Source organism: Drosophila tropicalis, unplaced genomic scaffold (assembly GCF_018151085.1).
Source record: "Drosophila tropicalis isolate 14030-0801.00 unplaced genomic scaffold, ASM1815108v1 contig_527, whole genome shotgun sequence".
Taxonomy (NCBI): Eukaryota; Metazoa; Arthropoda; class Insecta; order Diptera; family Drosophilidae; genus Drosophila; species Drosophila tropicalis.
The window spans coordinates 2,405,064-2,426,520 of NW_027172999.1; the positions used below are offsets into that span (position 1 = coordinate 2,405,064).

At 37.2% G+C, this 21,457-nt stretch overlaps 1 protein-coding gene, 2 long non-coding RNA genes and 1 pseudogene across 3 annotated transcripts; 1 reads left to right on the forward strand and 3 right to left on the reverse strand.

The window, feature by feature from the left end:
• Window positions 1-20: 20 nt before the first annotated feature.
• LOC137575023 (ubiquitin thioesterase otubain-like) lies at window positions 21-2,617 on the reverse strand. Its single transcript, XM_068287425.1, has 3 exons — window positions 2,555-2,617; window positions 630-929; window positions 21-563 (listed from the first exon to the last, which is right to left on the reverse strand). Exons 1-3 carry the CDS (start codon window positions 2,615-2,617, stop codon window positions 147-149), a joined length of 780 nt encoding a protein of 259 aa, XP_068143526.1. The 3' UTR covers window positions 21-146.
• A 1,476-nt stretch (window positions 2,618-4,093) lies between these two features.
• LOC137574968 (uncharacterized) lies at window positions 4,094-5,520 on the reverse strand. The gene is made up of 3 exons (XR_011032094.1): window positions 5,366-5,520; window positions 5,212-5,287; window positions 4,094-5,147 (listed from the first exon to the last, which is right to left on the reverse strand). It is a non-coding gene; the product is annotated as an uncharacterized lncRNA (long non-coding RNA).
• A 1,074-nt stretch (window positions 5,521-6,594) lies between these two features.
• Window positions 6,595-12,756, forward strand: LOC137575024 (malate dehydrogenase, cytoplasmic pseudogene; annotated as a pseudogene).
• A 14-nt stretch (window positions 12,757-12,770) lies between these two features.
• LOC137574944 (uncharacterized) lies at window positions 12,771-13,375 on the reverse strand. The gene is made up of 2 exons (XR_011032079.1): window positions 13,315-13,375; window positions 12,771-13,248 (listed from the first exon to the last, which is right to left on the reverse strand). It is a non-coding gene; the product is annotated as an uncharacterized lncRNA (long non-coding RNA).
• Between the last annotated feature and the right edge of the window lie 8,082 nt (window positions 13,376-21,457).

The window sequence follows — 21,457 nt, forward strand, 5'->3', positions numbered from 1 at the left end:
GGAATTTTACAATATTCCTGTATTTTAATAAAGCATACATAATACACATTTACATACAAAACTAAATTTAAATAATAATGGGAGTAGATTTTCGGCTCACAGTTTTTGTTTTTTGTATGTATATCAAGCTTCACGTTTAATAAACATTATATAGGGTATAATATATCATAGTGGCCTGGCCTATAAATTAAAAAAACTTTTGGATCAGTTCCTTCAGGAAAATCGTGTGTCTTTACTGTGCCACCTTCTCCTCTATCCAAATATTCCACACGCACTCCGGCACTCAATGCCGTGCAAAGAGCAATAATATGAATATGATCCGATTCTTTGTACATTGGCTCAACTTCCTGATGTCGGAACTCTTCAATTGTAAAACTACCTTCAATAAAATTTTGATAAAAATTTGCATCCTCTTGTAGCTGTCCTGACGTAATAAGACGCAAGTAAACCACCACATAATCTATATAGCCCTGCTCGTTGAAAACCTTGTGAAGTTCAGCTTGTACAATATCCGAAGCCCCTGCAGAGCTTTCAGGACATACTCTTTTTACCACTTCCATAAACTGTTATTTAAATACAATGTATTAGATTTCTTGAGCATTTGACAAGTTATCAACATTTTTACTTACAGTCTCATGAAAATCTTCAAGTGTGAAACTGGGAAACCCAAGCTCAATTAACTTATCTTTAGACCCTTCAGCGAGTCTGAGAAACTCCTGATAAGCATGACTGTTGCAAGTCAAATACTCAAGATACGAGTAGGCGAACGCTCGAAAAAAACAATTACCATCTGGACGAGTTCTTCTCATATATTTATACCTTTTCGCCAGATCTTGAATTTTAGCTGTGAATACTTCGTCGCCATTATATTCGGCTTTAAGGCACGTTAATGGTAGCTGGTCGCTCACTAAGGGCGTCGAATCACTAATCTAAAAAGCATAAATGTTTGAAATTTATTAATTTAAATATGTAGACACATATAGGCGTATATATACAGTGAAAGCTAGCGTTGACGGGCAGCCAACGTTTTAGTATTTTCGTGCTCCTGCGGAAACGGATTTTGAATGAATTTTATGCTCTTAGCCTGTCAGAGACTATAAATTTTACTGTACGTTTGTATGTAACATAGTTGCGAACTTAAAAATAGCACCACTTGCTAAGGTAATGTGTTCAAAAAATTTCTAATATAATCTATTTTTTAAAGATAACAATTTGAATGTTTTGAATATGAAACAAAAATATTTTCCAAGTACCATTCAATAATGAACCTTAAAAATTTAGTTTAATTTAAAAATATCTCTTCCGTTTTTTCCGTGGGAATATCGTCATATTTTACAAAAAACCATTAGGAAATTAAATTAGAATGTCCGAAGTGACACGACGGAAATGCCCATATATAATTCATTTATTATATACCTATATTTATTATATTATCCAACGTTTTCAAAGTTTATCAAGAAAATTCTTGAAAAATTAAAAAAATACCCAAAACTAAAAATAGCACCACTTCTTAAATAATGATTAGCTATTAAAAATATAATTTATTTATAATCTCGATACTTGGTTGTATTACCTTTATCGGTAATAACCGCTGGGATTGAGTCAACCGGGTCTTGACAACGTATGTCCAGTATTCTTCTTGTCCTGTTACACTGTCTCCAAGATATTCATATAAACATGCTAATCCATATTCGACTTGACTTACTATATTGGACCGACCATTATTACACATTGATTTTGCCATGTATAACAATCTTCAGGCTATATTTGGAGTTAAAACCAAGTTCTGTGGACTCAGGGCATACATATGCTATAGAGCCTTTTCCATCATACATGAAAACTTTACTTTCACCAGACCATGGCAGGTTTCTCCACTTATATCTGTAGATATTTGACAAACTTTCAAACAAAAAAGGAAGCTTACTTACCTTAAATGGTTTTTTCGAAGTCAAGAAGTTGAAGTCCTTTTTCTCACCGGTTGCAGCCTTAAAAAGATTAGTTTTGCTCTTTCTAATTAAGCGACCGACTTCTGCTTTAATTTTGGCTTTCGTCGATGAGTTTTAGGCTTCTGTTTGAAATTGATCCCATTTCGAATACTTTAGTTGGAACAACCAACCAATTTTTCAACTTTACGATACGCTTTTCGCTTTTCCACAGAGCACTATTTTTCCCGACGCATTATATTTAACCCTTTCAGGACTGAATTACAATGGGAAGACTAAAAAAATATTTCATTGCATATTACGATTAATATGGCCACAAATATTGACCAAAATCCATATTTTAGTCCTACGTATCCTGTTTCGTCCTCACCGAAATGTTGCCTATAGGCAACATTGGTCCTGAGTAGTAGATGTTTAAAATAATACGTATACGTAATTGATGAATTAATATTTTATTTATTTCAGTCTTTTAATTCTTAATATTTTAATACGTTTAAACTCAAGACATTTTTTCTGAGACTCTTTGGTCTTCTGCTATAATATTATATATTTATTACTTAAACTTATTAAAACAATTCTTTCTAGGATTTGAGCAAAGGTGAACGTCACACTTGGAACACTTTGAACGTGGGTATCCTGTATTGCACAGTCTGCACCTGCCTTTTGAGCCCCATTGAATCCAATGTTCGATTTTGTCATATCTTATGTCCTAAGGTTTTTCTATAAAGTTATGATGTTTTAGATGTGTGAGTGGATAAAATTGATAAAGCGGGGGTAGATGGTGCTGGAGATGAATCGCGCGAGTCAATATTGAGCACAAGTTGTGCTGTACGACCCCTTTTTCGAGATTGAATTTGCATACTAAATCGAAGAAGTTCATTTGCAATATCCAGTTGAAATTGTATTAAAGGCATGTGACGGGTGTTATCTTTGGTGCAGTTCAAATCTCTACGATACAGAAGACAACTATTTACCACCGCCATATTTATACACCGAAATACAATGCGCATATACCACTTTTTGGAGCGGTGATTAATTTCATAAAGTTCTAATAACATATCTGAAAGATCAACCCCGCCCATATACTTATTGTAGCATTCTACAATAGCAGGACGAAGCACTTGTACGGCACCAGCGGGTGCATTCTGTGACAGGTTGGTCGCCAATATAATTTGAAATTAATTTGACACTTTTGTTGTCATACCAGCGGCAAGTAATTAATTTTAGCGAGGTTTCTACTTTCGAATTATAGGATCCTCGACCTTCTTTCGCAAGTTCCTTTTCATTCTAAAGCACACAATTCTTAAGGCGGTTTGGGCGAATCGTTCCCGCTGCGAGGATACCTTTTTCTTTTAATGCAATCATAAGACTTACGGAAGTGTACCAGTTATCAAAGAAGAGTTTAAAGTTTTGATCTTGGGGCACATTTGATGCCAAATGAAGAACTATATCTCATGATATTCCATATACTGGTTTCGTTCTTACTACATTCCAATTGACATATATTTAACAGTGTGCCTTCGAGACTTTCACCTTTGGTAATAGCATCTTGTAAACGTTCTTCAATAAAATCTTCTAAAGTCTTTTGAGTTTCGGTATCCTCTTCATTTTTATACCCTTGGGTATTATAAAATTGATCAGATGTTTGTAACGCACAGAAGGGGACGTTTCCGACCCCATAAAGTATATATATTCTTGATCAGCGTGAAAAGCTGAGTTGATATTGTAACATATAACCTGCTACAATTTTACTGCGAGCTGTTGGAATCTGGTAGAATCTATCAGTAGTACGCGCTGGTTTCGGCTCAATTAGTCGGTGAGGAATGGGGGATGGGGGAAATGGATAGACTACCCGCTCTACTAGTTAAAATTTTATTAATGAAATCGCGTACTGACACAATTTATCCTCGGTTTAACGCTTGGTACTGGCCAACAAAAAAAATGAGAAAAAGAAAAGAAATACCGCATTTCCTGGCGCAACTGCTGAACAAGAAGGGGTCTGATATCAGTGACGCCCAAAACAAATTCGCCCACCCTACCATGATCGCTGTATCCAAAGAAAAAAATTACCCAGCGATCCCTATGCCAAACCAATTTTTAACCTAACTTACTTTGCATGATTCCCCCCCCTGTAAACGTCTCAGCCTAAATTCATTTCAAAAACTTATATTTAATAAAAGTAACGAATAATATAAAGCATTTCAAAAATTAAAAATTATAGATTTTGATATAAATATAGATATGTAGATATGACAATGTTTATATGAAAAGTATATTAAAATTCAAAGAAAGAAAAAGAATTCCTTTTTCTTTTGAGCATAAGTTAAACTTCTGATGACCAAAAAGACCAAAATTAAATTTTATATGTTATTCAAACGAGAGCAACGAAAACTGCTTTAACTCTCTCTTTACTTTGCTTGGTCAATCATATACCAAAAACACAAGAAAAATGACATTATAACCAAAGAGTACTCACTTAAGCATCCCACGGAGAAAGATCTTTCTAGGGAGAGAGTATGTTGTTGATTCAAGAGAGAATTAAATCATGTTAAGCTTTCGCCAGTGGCGTGCAAAAAAAAAAAAAAGGGGTGAACCAAAATTTTCACCGAAGTTTCACTCATGACCAAAAAGAAAATTACAAATGAAATTATAAAAATAGAGAAAAAAAATTTAACAAAAAAAAAATTAACTTGACTTTGGAGTACACAAAAGACTCAGAATTTTACAATTTAAAAGTTAGCTTTAAGGCGAAATTATTAGAGAAAAAAAATTAAAGGCATTTAATTATTTTCGCCCAACATTAGTTTAACCCATGCAATATTAGGGCCTGGCGAAGATATTAAGTTTCTTGGCTGAAGGCTATGCAACGACCGCCAGTAAATAAAATAACCAAAGCGAAACGCCAGCCAAGCGGCTACACATATGAAAGCTCCGCTGGCTGATAATTATCACAAAAGAAAAGCTTTTACTTATCAGAGTTTGCTTGCAAGGTAATGGCGGGGGGGGAGTCTCTCCTCTAGTCTAGAGAATCTTATACTCTTTATTTATGGTTTTACTCTCCATGCCCGTCTCAGATCTTTTCTGGCCAATACTTGCTGCTCCAGGGGCTTCGGTCCGTTTTGACAGCTTGTCCCTCATAAGCCTTTCTCTAGTCGGCTGACCGGCCTAGACCATTGCATCTAGTCTGTGAACTAGGTGCCAACTCTATATATAAAACAAAACTTTCTTACTACATACATTAGAAGGCGCATTTTTTTTTACTATTTACCATTTGACTTGGCACCGGATTAAAAAGGAAATATTACTTCCTCTCGAAAATCTACTTCATCAGACTGCCCATGTGCCTAAAAGACAAACATTTTTCATAAAAATTGCTTCCTTTACTCAAACTGATATGCGCGTTTGTATAGCGCTGGACTTACATTTATTTTGAAATAAAACACTATCAATCACTGAAGGAATAAAACTGCTTCGAATTCACCATTCAAACTTCACAATCGGACTTTTTCCGAAAAAAAATTAGTTTTCACTAGGACTTTAATTTTTGCGACCGCACTGGTTGAAGACGATTTGGAAAAGAAAAGTCATTCCCATGGGGGCCGACATAATTGGCTAAATCTCTATCCCTTAGTCCTCTTTGGACCCCTCTCTTCGCCTCGATTACCCCTAAACTTCCCTGATCCCAACTCTAGAGGAGCCTAGGGGGCGCCACAAAAAAAAATAATCGGATAAATAAAAAAAATTCAAAGAAAATTTTCTGAACCAAAACAAAAAAAAATGAATCTCGAAATCGCATTTCCTATGTTTTTCAAAATTATACAATGTTAGTCTACATTCTGTTAGTTAGTACAACGCTAACTAACAATACAAGCAGTACAAGACGTGCAAGCAGTGAACGCAGATTACTCTGTGAAACTTATATTGCCCACTTTTAGGGATAAAACGTTTATATATCGTTTTAGTTATAAAGAAGAAAAAACATTCCTACTCTTTTTATTTTTGTTTTCTTTCTAAATACAAACGGTTACAAGCGCTACTACAATATAGCCATGTTCATTTACCAATATAAAGGCAGAAATCATATATAAGACTTTCGATAATTTGCTGCACCGTTTCAGTACTGGTTTCGTTCGTACTACATTCCAATTGAATTATATTCATGTATATACATGTACTTTCAGAAAGAAAGGTCCGGTTCGGTTTGATATTAATAACCTTCAATTTGTTGCATAGTATAATAAAAAGGCTACCTGCAACACCATCGATGGAGGAAACCGAACATAGATCTTCGTATCAATAAAGGGCATACTACTCATCTTTCACGCCAACAATATAAATATTACCTCCGACTGCATATCTGATCGTACCTGCGGATAAATACATTGACGCCGCGACCACCATAGAAGATAAAATCGAGATAAAAGGTTTCATATGTTTTGAGAATTGAATAAAACGACACTTAGAATTTGGCACCATCAAAAACGAAACATACCAACTGTACTATCAAAAAAGACAGGGAGATAACTCATGCGCTTTTTTTTTTTTTTTTTGTAGGCGGTATCAAGCTGCTGGTGAAATAGCTTACTCATTGCTGTACATGATTGCTAGAGACGAAGAGTTTGGCAAAGATTAACCTCGTGCCCTGCATTCATTGGATATACCACCTATGATTGGAGTTTTGGAAGGTATTGTGATGAATTTAAACGATTGTGCATTACCATTTTTGCGCGAAGTGTTACTTACAACAGATCCCGATGTGGGGTTTAAAGATGTCTCAGCTGCTTTTTTAGTTGGTGCTATGCCCCGCAAAGAAGGAATGGAATGAAAAAATTTGCTCTCAGCTAACGTCAAGATATTTAAAGTGCCGAACAGGCATTGGATAAAGTAGCAAAAATAGATGTCAAAGTTCTCTTCGTTGGAAATTCAGCTAACACAAATGCATTTGTCTGTGCCAACTATGTCCCGTCTATACCAAGGGAAAACATTTCCGCCATGACGCGACTTTATCAATCTGTCTCGAATGTGAGCAACATTATAATATGGGGTAATCATTCATCCACTCAGTACCCAGATGGTGATCATGGTAACTTCTTCATAGAAGGGACACAAAAATCTGTTTCTAGAGCAATCAACGATGAGAATTACCTACGCGGTTTATTTGTTAAAAATGTTGAAAAACGAGGTGCATCTGTAGTTGCAGCTCGGAAAATGTCATCGGCCATGTCGGCTGCAAAAGCTGCTTGTGACCATATGCATGACTGGTGGAATAGGACTGCACCTGGGCAACTTGTGTCTATGGGCGTATTTTCCGATGGCAGTTACAACTCGGCTAAAAATTTATTTATTTATTTATTTATTTAGACTATGATTAGTAGGTAATTGCAAATTACCTCTAATCGATATGCTAGCTATAACTACTATGGTCTTAAGCTAGTTGTAAAATATACAGTTCTTTATAATTAATACTAATTTTTATTTCTTTTGTTAACCTGTATTTACATGGGTTGGGTAATATTTTACAATAGGTGGTATAGGTTTATTTCTTTAAAGAATTGGGAGATAGCGACAATATTGGGGTTACTTAGGGATAGGGATTCAATAGGGTTAGGGTGTAGGAATTTTTTCCTCGGCTCATTATATTCCTTGCATTCTGTGAGTATGTGGAGAATTGTAAATATTTTGTTGCAATGTACACATTGTGGGGGGGGGTTGTTTTTTGAATATGAATTCGTGGGTGAGTTTTGTGTGTCCGAATCGTATTCTTTGAAATTTGATGATGTCTGTTCGTTTAACGTTGTTGTCTATTTTTATTTGTGAGTCTCTTATCGATGTTTGGTTTACATTAGTCGTCTTGTAGTGGTCTGATGTATTCCTCCAAACTTTGCTTTTGTATTTCTTAAGTATGATGCCCTTTATGTACTTTGTTGTGTCTTTGTGGTTAATGTTTTGCTCAACTATATATGGGACACTGTAAGCTATCTTTGTGGCTCTGTCCGCTGTTTCATTGCCCTGGATGCCAGTGTGACCTGGTACCCATATCAAAATTATTTTGGGGTATTGGTGGGTTACTATGTCTCGTATATGAGAGATGTACGGATTTTGGTTGTTGACCTGGGTTACTGCCTGTATTGCTGACAGTGAGTCTGTACAAAATGCTGTTTTTCTCTTAGTGCATATTTACAAGCAGCCAGTATAGCTGCTGCTTCCGCTGTGTAATTCGAGGTGTGAGGTGGGAGCAGGGCCGTTTTAATTATGTCTGACTCAGTTGTGATGCTGTATGAGACTCCTTGTAATGATTTTGATCCGTCCGTGTAAATAAATTTATACCTATCATATCTTTCTTTGAGGCTAAGGAGCATTTTGCGATATATTATGGGGGGTGTAGATGACTTAGTCGTATAGTGAAGAGAGAGATTAACTGACTCTTTACTGAGGGACCATGGGGGTTTTAGTAATTTTCTGCTTCTTATTGGGGTAAACAATAGATCATTGTGTTTGCAGAAGTTCAAGGTGTTATGCAGAATCGATGGTATTCTGGGTGTTTTTTTTTTATTTTTTTAGTTTGTTTAACACTTTTTGGAGAGGTGTGTTTGATGCGAGCATTAGAGTTTTATACAGTTTTGCTGTTGCTAGCGAAAATCTCGACTCGATTGGCATAAGGTCGGCTTCATAAAGAAGGTTGTTAGTTGGAGTAGACCGAAAAGCTCCGAAGGTTTTCCTCAATGCATCATGATAGATGGATTTAAGTTTTATTTTGTAGGAAGGGGGGCAATTGCCGTACAAAGGTAAACAAAAGTCTATTTTTGACATGATCAAAGCTTGTATCGTATTTATTAGTGATCTAATATCACAACTATATTTTTGGTTAGCTAGCCATTTTATTATGTTAAGTCTTTGTGCAATTTGGACTGTTAAGTTGTCTATGTGTTGTTTCCATCTGTATCTATTTGTTATAACCAGACCAAGGATTTTTATGGAATTACTTGCGTCGAGGTTGTAAGATTGGGAACTTAGTTGAAAATTGCATTTCTTTTTCCTGCAAATGTGCATGTGTTTGCATTTATTTACAGATAGTTTTGCTCCCGAGTATTCACACCAGTTTAGAATATCTGTGAAAAGGGGATTTATGTTTACCATTGTTGTGTTTTTATTAATTTTTTTTATTATTGTGAAGTCATCGGCGTATGCAACGAAGTCAAATCCTTTGTGTACTGAGATGGTGCGACACAGTTTGTTGTAAGCTATGAGAAAAAGAATTACGGATAAAGGTGATCCCTGCGGTATGCCATTTTCAAGCGGTTTACTTTCCGAAAATTGATTGTTTACTTGAACTTTGATGTATCTATTTGTCAGAAAATTTTTGACGTAGTTTAATATTTTAGGTCCTATTTTCCAATTAATTAACTCATCAATGATTGTATGGATTCCTATTTTGTCATAGGCCTTTTCGAAGTCGAGGCTCATGACTGAGAGATGGTTTCTTGTGGATAGGGCGGAAGTAGTCTGGTAGTCTAAGTGAGTTAGACATTCCGACACTGACATGCCCTTTCGAAAGCCTATTTGCCGACTATCCAGAAGCTTACTATTGGTAGCAAGCCACCATAGTCGGTTTGCTACAATTTTGTCCAAAACTTTAGCCATGCAAGGGTTTAGTGAAATGGGGCGGTATGAGTTTATTGCAGTTTTTGGAGTATTTGGTTTATGGATAGGGACTACTACGCTGTTTTTGAAGTTTTGTGGGATATGAGAATTAAGAATCATGTTATACAGTTTTATTACCCGGTCTGAGACCTCGCTGGACAAGTTTTTTAGCATAGGGTAAGAGATTCTGTCGAGCCCTGGGCTCTTACCTTTAAGGCTGTTTAATGCTGGTCTGAATTCTATGTGCTTGATCTCAGATTCAATGCTGAGCGCTTCGTGGGGAGGTTCGTAGGAGGGGATAATTGTTTTAGATCGGTTTTTATTGTTCCTAAACGAGACGCTAAATTTGTGGTCGGAGGATTCTCTAGACCAGTGATTTACAAACAACTGTGCTATGTCTGTCTTATTGATGACATTTATTGTTGGGTCATTTGGTGAGGTTATGCAGTGAATTCCGTTTCTCAATTTTCTGCCACAGAAAGTGTTGATATTTGACCAAATTTTTAAAGGGGTTGATGTTGGGTTAATTTCGGAAGTGAATTTTTGTAGTGAAAGCCTTTTTGATTGTTTTAACTCTCTTCTAAAGAGTGCTTTAGCCTTTTTGAACTCTACTATATTTTTAGTATTTATATTTTTCCTAAGTTTGTTCCATGCTTTGTTTTTGTTAGTTTTTAACTCTTCTAGCTTCTTGCTCCACCACGGGACTGAGAATCTTTTATTAAATTTTGGACATGTCTGTGGTATGCTTATATTTGCACTTTGTCTAATTATTTTGATTAAATTTGCTGTTTCTTTGTTTACTTCATTGCTCTTTAGCCTCTTTAAGTGAAAAAGTTCAGTTTGGGTAGCAAAATTTAGCCAATCCGCCAGATCAAGTCTAAATTTAGGACGTCTATCTTGGTGTTCATAGTTTGTACTGCCAAAAATAGTTATGTAGATGGGGAAGTGGTCGCTCCCATGGAGGTCTGTGTCTGCTTTCCACTTAAGATGTGGTAGCAGATTCGGGGTCGTCAGAGTGAGATCTACATGTGTCATCGTATGGTGCGTAGAATAGTGAGTTGGTGTGCCGTCGTTTAGGGTAATGAAGTTTGACTGGGAAATAAATTTGAATACAATATTCCCTTTAACATTATTTTTTGGTGATCCCCAGGTTTGGTGCCAGCTATTGAAGTCTCCGCATATTATGGTATTAATACTCGGGCTACCAAACATATTTTCTAAATTGTGTTTGTTGAATTGTTTATTTGGTGGGATATATGTGTTTATAATTTGGATTTTATATTTGGAATGAAGGATTATTCCAACGGCATCGAAATCATTATTTGTTCTGAGTGAGTCATATTGAAGAGATTTGTGGATTAGCATAGCTACTCCTCCATGTGAGTTCTTTGATGAATTTTTGTGAATTAATGTGAAGTTAAGTGGGATAGGGATATTGGGTTGGGAGTGGATATGGGTTTCTTGAAGGCAGATAATTTTTGGGCTAACCGCTTTTATCATTATTTGTAGTTGGTCGTAATTATTCACGTAACCATTGCAATTCCATTGAATTATTATTATCATTACTTGTAATTCTATGTAAGTATGTTATTTATAAAACTTTTACGAATTTGTTAGTTGGTTAGTTTTATTTTTAAGTTGACTTTCTAGTTTGTCAGATTTGTCTTTAGCTTTTAGGGGTTTGGTAAGAGGATTAAGTTTTGAGTGACTTCTCAGCTTACGATCTGATTCCGGTATCGATTTTTTTGGATGGTCATTTCTCAATGTTGGGTCTACTTCCATGTCTTCTTGGGTGCCTTGTGTTGTTCCGGTAATGTGTGTTGGGTCGCTATTTATTAAGTCATCGTATCTTTTGACTTGTCGAGGTTGCGCTTTATTTTGATTCTGTGATGTTGGGCTGATGCTTGATGGTTGATATGATTTTTCTTTGGAGATGTTTGACTGCGTTGATGCAATCTTTGCGTAAGGCGTAGGTTGATGTAGGTGGCGTGTGAAATAAATTCGTGTAGCCGTTTTGTGATCGACTCGTTCTATTATTTTGATTGCCAATATTTCTTTTTGTTTTACGAACGCAGGGCAAGATTTGTCTATCGGGCTATGGTTGAATTCGTCATTTATGTCATATTTGCAGTTGATGCAAAATTTAGGCTTGGTACATACTTCGCCTTCTTTGTGCATGTCTGTTGAGCAGATTTGGCAATGTTGATTTTCTTTTGGGCAGTTTTTTGTTGAATGTCCGAATCTAAAGCATTTTTTGCATTTAAGAGGTAATGGAATGTAAGGTCGAACCTTAACCCTTTCGTATCCAATCATCATTGTAGTTGGAAGTTTTGTCGTCTCAAATGTTAAAATGACAAGTCCGGTTTCAACCAGTTCACCGTTTTGCATTTTTTTTATTTTTTGTACATAGGTTATTTTCTGTGTACTCAGTTCTTCTAATATTTCCTTCTCATCCACGTTCCGCAGGTCATTGGAGTAGATGACGCCTCTTGAAGAGTTCAACGACTTATGTTCGCTTGCGCACACTGGGAAGTCGTGAAACTGTGTTATTTTAATTAGTCGCTGCGCTTGAGTTGTGCCTTTTGTCTTGACCAAAAGATTTCCATCTCGGGTTTTGGTACATGATTCCACTTCTCCATTGCACGCGTTATCTATGACTTTTTTAATTATAAAAGGTGACACTTTTTCGAAGCTGTTGTTATCTATTCTTCTTATTACAACAAATTTCGGTTCCGTGTTGATGGATTTGTCCCACGGTGTTGGGAAGCTTATGTCGGGCGGTCGCGACATTGTCGTTGTTGTTGGGCTGGCGCCCGCTTAGTTCGACTTCGTGGACTACTGTTTTTTTTTTTTTTTTTTTGTGTAATTGTTTTCTGAGTGTTTTACTTGTGCACTTGTTTCTTTGTACATGCAAGGTAGTTGTTTTTGTAATTGTTACCACTGGCGGTGACGATTGATAGCACGTCTTTACTCCGTGAAGTTTCGACTGAGACTGGCTAAAAATTTAATTCTTTTCTTTCCACTAGAAATCAACAACAAGAAATGTAAGATCGTGGAAGGATTACCGCTTACCGATTTTGCCAAATCGAAATTGAAGTTGACTGCCGAGGAACTGCAAGATGAAAGAAACGAAGCTTTGTCTGTTTTGGATACAAGCGCTTCAAATTTATAATAAGCAGGTTTAGGGCATTTTACAATATTCCTGTATTTTAATAAAGCATACATAATACACATTTACATACAAAACTAAATTTAAATAATAATGGGAGTAGATTTTCGGCTCACAGTTTTTGTTTTTTGTATGTATATCAAGCTTCACGTTTAATAAACATTATATAGGGTATAATATATCATAGTGGCCTGGCCTATAAATGAAAAAAAAACTTTTGGATCAGTTCCTTCGGGAAAATCGTGTGTCTTTACTGTGCCACCTTCTCCTCTATCCAAATATTCCACACGCACTCCGGTACTCAATGCCGTGCAAAGAGCAATAATATGAATATGATCCGATTCTTTGTACATTGGCTCAACTTCCTGATGTCGGAACTCTTCAATTGTTCGCCAGATGTTGAATTTTAGCTGTGAATACTTCGTCGCCATTATATTCGGCTTTAAGGCACGTTAATGGTAGCTGGTCGCTCACTAAGGGCGTCGAATCACTAATCTAAAAAGCATAAAAGTTTGAAATTTATTAATTTAAATATATAGACACATATAGGCGTATATATACAGTGAAAGCTAGCGTTGACGGGCAGCCAACGTTTTAGTATATTCGTGCCCCTGCGGAAACGGATTTTGAATGAATTTTATGCTCTTAGGCTGTCAGAGACTATAAATTTTACTGTACGTATGTATGTAACATAGTTGCGAACTTAAAAATAGCACCACTTGCTAAGGTAATGTGTTCAAAAATTTCTAATATAATCTATTTTTTAAAGATAACAATATGAATGTTTTGAATATGAAACAAAAATATTTTCCAAGTACCATTCAATAATGAACCTTAAAAATTTAGTTTAATTTAAAAATATCTCTTCCGTTTTTTCCGTGGGAATATCGTCATATTTTACAAAAATACATTAGGAAATTAAATTAGAATGTCCGAAGTGACACGACGGAAATGCCCATATATAATTCATTTATTATTTATTATATTATCCAACGTTTTCAAAGTTTATCAAGAAAATTCTTGAAATATTAAAAAAATACCCAAAACTAAAAATAGCACCACTTCTTAAATAATGATTAGCTATTAAAAATATAATTTATTTATAATCTCGATACTTGGTTGTATTACCTTTATCGGTAATAACCGCTGGGATTGAGTCAACCGGGTCTTGACATCGTATGTCCAGTATTCTTCTTGTCCTGTTACACTTTCTCCAAGATATTCATATAAACATGCTAATCCATATTCGACTTGACTTACTATATTGGACCGACCATTATTACACATTGATTTTGCCATGTTTAACAATCTTCAGGCTATATTTGGAGTTAAAACCAAGTTCTGTGGACTCAGGGCATACATATGCTATAGAGCCTTTTCCATCATACATGAAAACTTTACTTTCACCAGACCATGGCAGGTTTCTCCACTTATATCTGTAGATATTTGACAAACTTTCAAACAAAAAAGGAACCTTACTTACCTTAAATGGTTTTTTCGAAGTCAAGAAGTTGAAGTCCTTTTTCTCACCGGTTGGAGCCTTAAAAAGATTAGTTTTGCTCTTTCTAATTAAGCGACCGACTTCTGCTTTAATTTTGGCTTTCGTCGATGAGTTTTAGGCTTCTGTTTAAAATTGATCAAATTTCGAATACTTTAGTTGGAACAACCAACCAATTTTTCAACTTTTTACGCTTTTCGCTTTTCCACAGAGCACTGTTTTTCCCGACGCATTATATTTAACCCTTTCAGGACTGAATTACAATGGGAAGACTAAAAAAATATTTCATTGCATATTACGATTAATATTTATTTTATTTATTTAGACTATGATTAGTAGGTAATTGCAAATTACCTCTAATCGATATGCTAGCTATAACTACTATGGTCTTAAGCTAGTTGTAAAATATACAGTTCTTTATAATTAATACTAATTTTTATTTCTTTTGTTAACCTATATTTACATGGGTTGGGTAATATTTTACAATAGGTGGAATAGGTTTATTTCTTTAAAGAATTGGGAGATAGCGACAATATTGGGGTTACTTAGGGATAGGGATTCAATAGGGTTAGGGTGTAGGAATTTTTTCCTCGGCTCATTATATTCCTTGCATTCTGTGAGTATGTGGAGAATTGTAAATATTTTGTTGCAATGTACACATTGTGGGGGGGGTTGTTTTTTGAATATGAATTCGTGGGTGAGTTTTGTGTGTCCGAATCGTATTCTTTGAAATTTGATGATGTCTGTTCGTTTAACATTGTTGTCTATTTTTATTTGTGAGTCTCTTATCGATGTTTGGTTTACATTAGTCGTCTTGTAGTGGTCTGATGTATTCCTCCAAACTTTGCTTTTGTATTTCTTAAGTATGATGCCCTTTATGTACTTTGTTGTGTCTTTGTGGTTAATGTTTTGCTCAACTATATATGGGACACTGTAAGCTATCTTTGTGGCTCTGTCCGCTGTTTCATTGCCCTGGATGCCAGTGTGACCTGGTACCCATATCAAAATTATTTTGGGGTATTGGTGGGTTATTATGTCTCGTATATGAGAGATGTACGGATTTTGGTTGTTGACCTGGGTTACTGCCTGTATTGCTGACAGTGAGTCTGTACAAAATGCTGTATTTCTCTTAGTGCATATTTACAAGCAGCCAGTATAGCTGCTGCTTCCGCTGTGTAATTCGAGGTGTGAGGTGGGAGCAGGGCCGTTTTAATTATGTCTGACTCAGTTGTGATGCTGTATGAGACTCCTTGTAATGATTTTGATCCGTCCGTGTAAATAAATTTATACCTATCATATCTTTCTTTGAGGCTAAGGAGCATTTTGCGATATATTATGGGGGGTGTAGATGACTTAGTCGTATAGTGAAGAGAGAGATTAACTGACTCTTTACTGAGGGACCATGGGGGTTTTAGTAATTTTCTGCTTCTTATTGGGGTAAACAATAGATCATTGTGTTTGCAGAAGTTCAAGGTGTTATGCAGAATCGATGGTATTCTGGGTGTTTTTTTTTTATTTTTTTAGTTTGTTTAACACTTTTTGGAGAGGTGTGTTTGATGCGAGCATTAGAGTTTTATACAGTTTTGCTGTTGCTAGCGAAAATCTCGACTCGATTGGCATAAGGTCGGCTTCATAAAGAAGGTTGTTAGTTGGAGTAGACCGAAAAGCTCCGAAGGTTTTCCTCAATGCATCATGATAGATGGATTTAAGTTTTATTTTGTAGGAAGGGGGGCAATTGCCGTACAAAGGTAAACAAAAGTCTATTTTTGACATGATCAAAGCTTGTATCGTATTTATTAGTGATCTAATATCACAACTATATTTTTGGTTAGCTAGCCATTTTATTATGTTAAGTCTTTGTGCAATTTGGACTGTTAAGTTGTCTATGTGTTGTTTCCATCTGTATCTATTTGTTATAACCAGACCAAGGATTTTTATGGAATTACTTGCGTCGAGGTTGTAAGATTGGGAACTTAGTTGAAAATTGCATTTCTTTTTCCTGCAAATGTGCATGTGTTTGCATTTATTTACAGATAGTTTTGCTCCCGAGTATTCACACCAGTTTAGAATATCTGTGAAAAGGGGATTTATGTTTACCATTGTTGTGTTTTTATTAATTTTTTTTATTATTGTGAAGTCATCGGCGTATGCAACGAAGTCAAATCCTTTGTGTACTGAGATGGTGCGACACAGTTTGTTGTAAGCTATGAGAAAAAGAATTACGGATAAAAGGTGATCCCTGCGGTATGCCATTTTCAAGCGGTTTACTTTCCGAAAATTGATTGTTTACTTGAACTTTGATGTATCTATTTGTATGTATTTGATCGAATTTCGAATACTTTAGTTGGAAGAACCAACCAATTTTTCAACTTTACGATACGCTTTTCGCTTTTCCACAGAGCACTGTTTTTCCCGACGCATTATATTTAACCCTTTCAGGACTGAATTACAATGGGAAGACTAAAAAAATATTTCATTGCATATTACGATTAATATGGCCACAAATATTGACCAAAATCCATATTTTAGTCCTACGTATCCTGCTTTGTCCTCACCGAAATGTTGCCTATAGGCAACATTGGTCCTGAGTAGTAGATGTTTAAAATAATACGTATACGTAATTGATGAATTAATATTTTATTTATTTCAGTCTTTTAATTCTTAATATTTTAATACGTTTAAACTCAAGACATTTTTTCTGAGACTCTTTGGTCTTCTGCTATAATATTATATATTTATTACTTAAACTTATTAAAACAATTCTTTCTAGGATTTGAGCAAAGGTGAACGTCACACTTGGAACACTTTGAACGTGGGTATCCTGTATTGCACAGTCTGCACCAGCCTTTTGAACCCCATTGAATCCAATGTTCGATTTTGTCATATCTTATGTCCTAAGGTTTTTCTATAAAGTTATGATGTTTTAGATGTGTGAGTGGATAAAATTGATAAAGCGGGGGTAGATGGTGCTGGAGATGAATCGCGCGAGTCAATATTGAGCACAAGTTGTGCTGGACGACCCCTTTTTCGAGATTGAATTTGCATACTAAATCGAAGAAGTTCATTTGCAATATCCAGTTGAAATTGTATTAAAGGCATGTGACGGGTGTTATCTTTGGTGCAGTTCAAATCTCTACGATACAGAAGCCAACTATTTACCACCGCCATATTTATACACCGAAATACAATGCGCATATACCACTTTTTGGAGCGGTGATTAATTTCATAAAGTTCTAATAACATATCTGAAAGATCAACCCCGCCCATATACTTATTGTAGCATTCTACAATAGCAGGACGAAGCACTTGTACGGCACCAGCGGGTGCATTCTATTGTTATAATGAAAAACAGAATACGTGTGGTTGGTTGTGCAGTTTATTCGAGACTGACTTCTATTTGTCTCTCATCGAGTCATTGTTCTCTTTAACGCATCTCGAGAGAGAGCATACAAAGTTACATATATATATTCATGTGTGTGATCATGCATGCATTGAGTTGAGAGAGAATTATTTCAACACCCTTCCTCAATGCAAGTATGTCCACAAATTTATCTTATACTTAACAAATTCGTAAACTCTACATGCTTCTTCTTTGCAAGATTCTTGGTTAGGATATCAGCTATCATTTCATTAGTAGACTTATACTTTAAAATAATCTGACCATCATTAACTACTTGTCTAACAAAATGATATCTAATGTCCACGTGCTTCGTCCTTGAATGGTGTACCGGGTTCTTAGCCAATTGCTGCGCGCTGAGGTTATCGCCATACAAAACGGTAGATGTATCTTCCTCTCCGCAACCAATCTCGATGGTTAATCGACGCAATACAATGGCTTCTTTGCACGCTGTTGATAACGCCATGTATTCTGCTTCGGTGCTGCTAAGAGCAACACTCCGCTGCTTCTCCGATTTCCATGATATCGGTCCGCCAGCCAGAAAATATACATATCCTGTATAAGACTTGCGATCAATCCTATCGCCTGCCCAATCTGCGTCCACGAAACCAGTAAACGCCGCATCCGACTGCTTGTAATGAATCTTGAAGCCAACTGTCGAAGCCAAATATCTTAAAACATGCTTTATGGCTGCAAGGTGTTCATTATGGGGTCCTTGTTACGTTGAGCCAACTTCGATACTGAGTGGAGAATATCTGGTCTAGTAGTCAACGCAAGCCACATTAGCTCGCCTATCATTGACTGATAAAGAGTTGCATCAACCCTTTTACACTCCATTTTATCGCAGGCTACCTGATACCCTGCTTCTAACGGTGTTGCGGCTCTTCTGCACTGAGCATAGCCATATCGTTCCAGTAGATCCTTGATGTACTGTGAATGACCCAATGATATTTCGCCAAGCTCGCCATCACGGTGAACCTCCATGCCAAGGAACAAACGCACAGGTCCCTTGTCAACACATTCAAACGCTGCCATAATAGCTGACTTAATCCTGTCAAGATCCGATTTCTCCTGGCATCCTATGAGAAGATCGTCTACATAGACAAGGATTAGAGATAGGTTACCTTTTGCTTGCTGTTTGTATAGACATGGTTCATTGTCGCAAGGTATGAAACCATTAGCTCGCAAAACACTATCGAGTTTGGAGTTCCACTCCCGTCCCGACTGTTTGAGTCCATATAACGCCTTTTTTAACAGAAGTACCTTGCTTTTGTCTTCAGTTGCGTATCCTTCGGGCTGCCTCATGTATACGGTATCGCCCAAATCACTGTTTAAGTAAGCCGTGCATACATCCATCTGGTGTAGATACAATTTTAACTGCGCTGCTAGGGCCAAGATGAATCGAACACTCTCCAAGCGACATACAGGCGAGTATGTTTCATTGTAGTTCACTCCATAGCGCTGTGAACATCCTTTTGCTACTAGTCTCGCCTTAAAACGCTCGACTTCTCCCTTTGCATCACGCTTTACACTGTAGACCCACTTGCAGCCAACAGGTTTATACCCTTCCGGTAGCGTACTAAGCTGCCAAGTGTGATTTGACATCAAGGAGTCATACTCCTTTTGCATAGCCTCACGCCAATACGAAGCAAACGGACTACTAACCGCCTCATCATAGGTCTCTGGTATGATCACCTCACTTGTAATCAATGCGCTTAAAATGTTGAACTGCTTCTTTGGTCTACCAGGCCTTCCAGTTCGAATCAGCTTCGGCCTACCGGGTCCAACCCGTTGTTCAACCACAGGTTCTGCCACTTCTTGTTCAACTGCCATGTCGAAATCTTCGCTACTGCTGCCCTTCTCGGTGACCTCTGCATCAGACTCGTCTGTATTACTCAAGTGATCTGCTGCATCAACAAATACTGCATCCTGATCATCCGTATATGGAAAATCAAACTTGACGATATCACCATTCGAATCGCCATTGCCGAAACGCTCGTCGAACAAAACGTCTCGCTTCTCAACAACTTGCCTGGTTTCGGCGTCGTACAACCGATACCCTTTCGCATTTCGAGAATAACCAACCATTCGGTATTCTTTGCCCTTTGGATCAAACTTGCCCTTATGATGTCCTTTGTCCAGTGCCACTGCAATAGACCCAAAAACTTTTAAATGACTTATTGATGGTTTCTTACCATTCCATGCTTCCATTGGAGTCATGTTAACCAGGGCTCGAGTTGGTGACCTATTCCGCAGATAAGCAGCTGTATAAACTGCCTCAGCCCAAAGAGATTGATGTAGACCAGACTGGATGAGCAAGCATCTTGACATCTCCACAAGAGTTCTGTTAACTCTCTCTGCTACACCGTTCTGCTGCGGCGTGTATGGTACCGTGAGCTGCCGCAATATTCCATTGCCCTTGAGAAACTCGTCAAACGATTTATTGACGTACTCGCGACCATTGTCGCTCCGAATGCACTTTAGCTTCTTTCCAGTTTGCCGCTCTGCCATGTTTTTAAACTCGACAAACTTTCCAAACACTTCATCCTTTCCCTTCAGGAAATATACAAATATGCGACGAGACCTGTCATCGATAAATGTCAAAAAGTATCTGCTGCCTCCAAGGCTTTTTGTATCAAACGGACCGCAAACATCTGAATGCACCAGCTCCAAGATTTCCTTAGCTCTGTTCTTGGTCGAATCTGGAAATGGCTGTACTGTGATCTTGCTTACCATGCAGATCTTGCAGGGTTCCAACGACGTTGAGTCAAACGTTCCCATGCCACAGGCCAAATCCTTTCGTGCAATTTCAGCTAAACTGCCATAGTTGAGATGTCCGTACCTTTTATGCCACAAATCTTCGTAAGTCTGTTCAATGGCATAGCATTCGCTCGGTGCTGTTCCAAAAATATACAAACGGCCAACTTTGTCCGCTTTCAAAATGCATTCGCCCTTTTGGATCACTCGTGCATACTTTAGTCCAAATTCAACGATGCTTCCATGTTCAACTGCTTTGCTCACCGACACGAAATTACCTCTCATTTTGGGTACATACAATACATTCTTTAATGTAAGTATACGTGAAACCATATTCAGCTTTACCTCGCCCTTTCCTTCAGCCTGAAGAAAGTTATTATCAGCCAAAACAATTTTTTTCGAATGTTTCTCAAATTTTGAAAACAAATTTCTGTTACAACACATATGGCTGGTGGCGCCACTGTCCAGACACCAGTTTGATCGTTCCAAACATTTCGCGTCCAACGCGTTCAGCAAACCTAACGATGACTGTACTGCCTTATTCGGGTTCGATGCAACCTTCCGACCGTTTACACTGGGACAATTTGCTTTAAAATGGCCTTTGCCGCCACACGCAAAACAGTTCCAAACTTTTTGCTTTTTCTTCCAATTGTCTCTCTGCATCGATTGCTTTTCCACCACTGTAAATGCTTTTGCGCTCTCGATCGGTTTTTCGCTCTCTCTTTTGCGTTCTCCTTCTTCTCTCAGCTTTATGCATAACATGTCGAAACACGGTAAACTGTCGCGTGTCTCTATGGCGACAACGAAATTGTCGAATTCGTCTGGAAGACTGGAAAGCAAAATAATCGTCGTGAGCTCGTCCAATATTTCGATTCCAACGCCAGCAAGTTTGTCCAAGATTTCCTTGAAATCCGACAAATAACTCGATATGCTTTGACCCTCCTGAATGCGTTTACTTAGCAATTTCTTGAAAAGTGCTACTTTTCTAACGGGTCCTCTGGGTTGATGAGCTTCCTGAAGCTTCTTCCAAGCCTCATGTGCACTTGCACAGT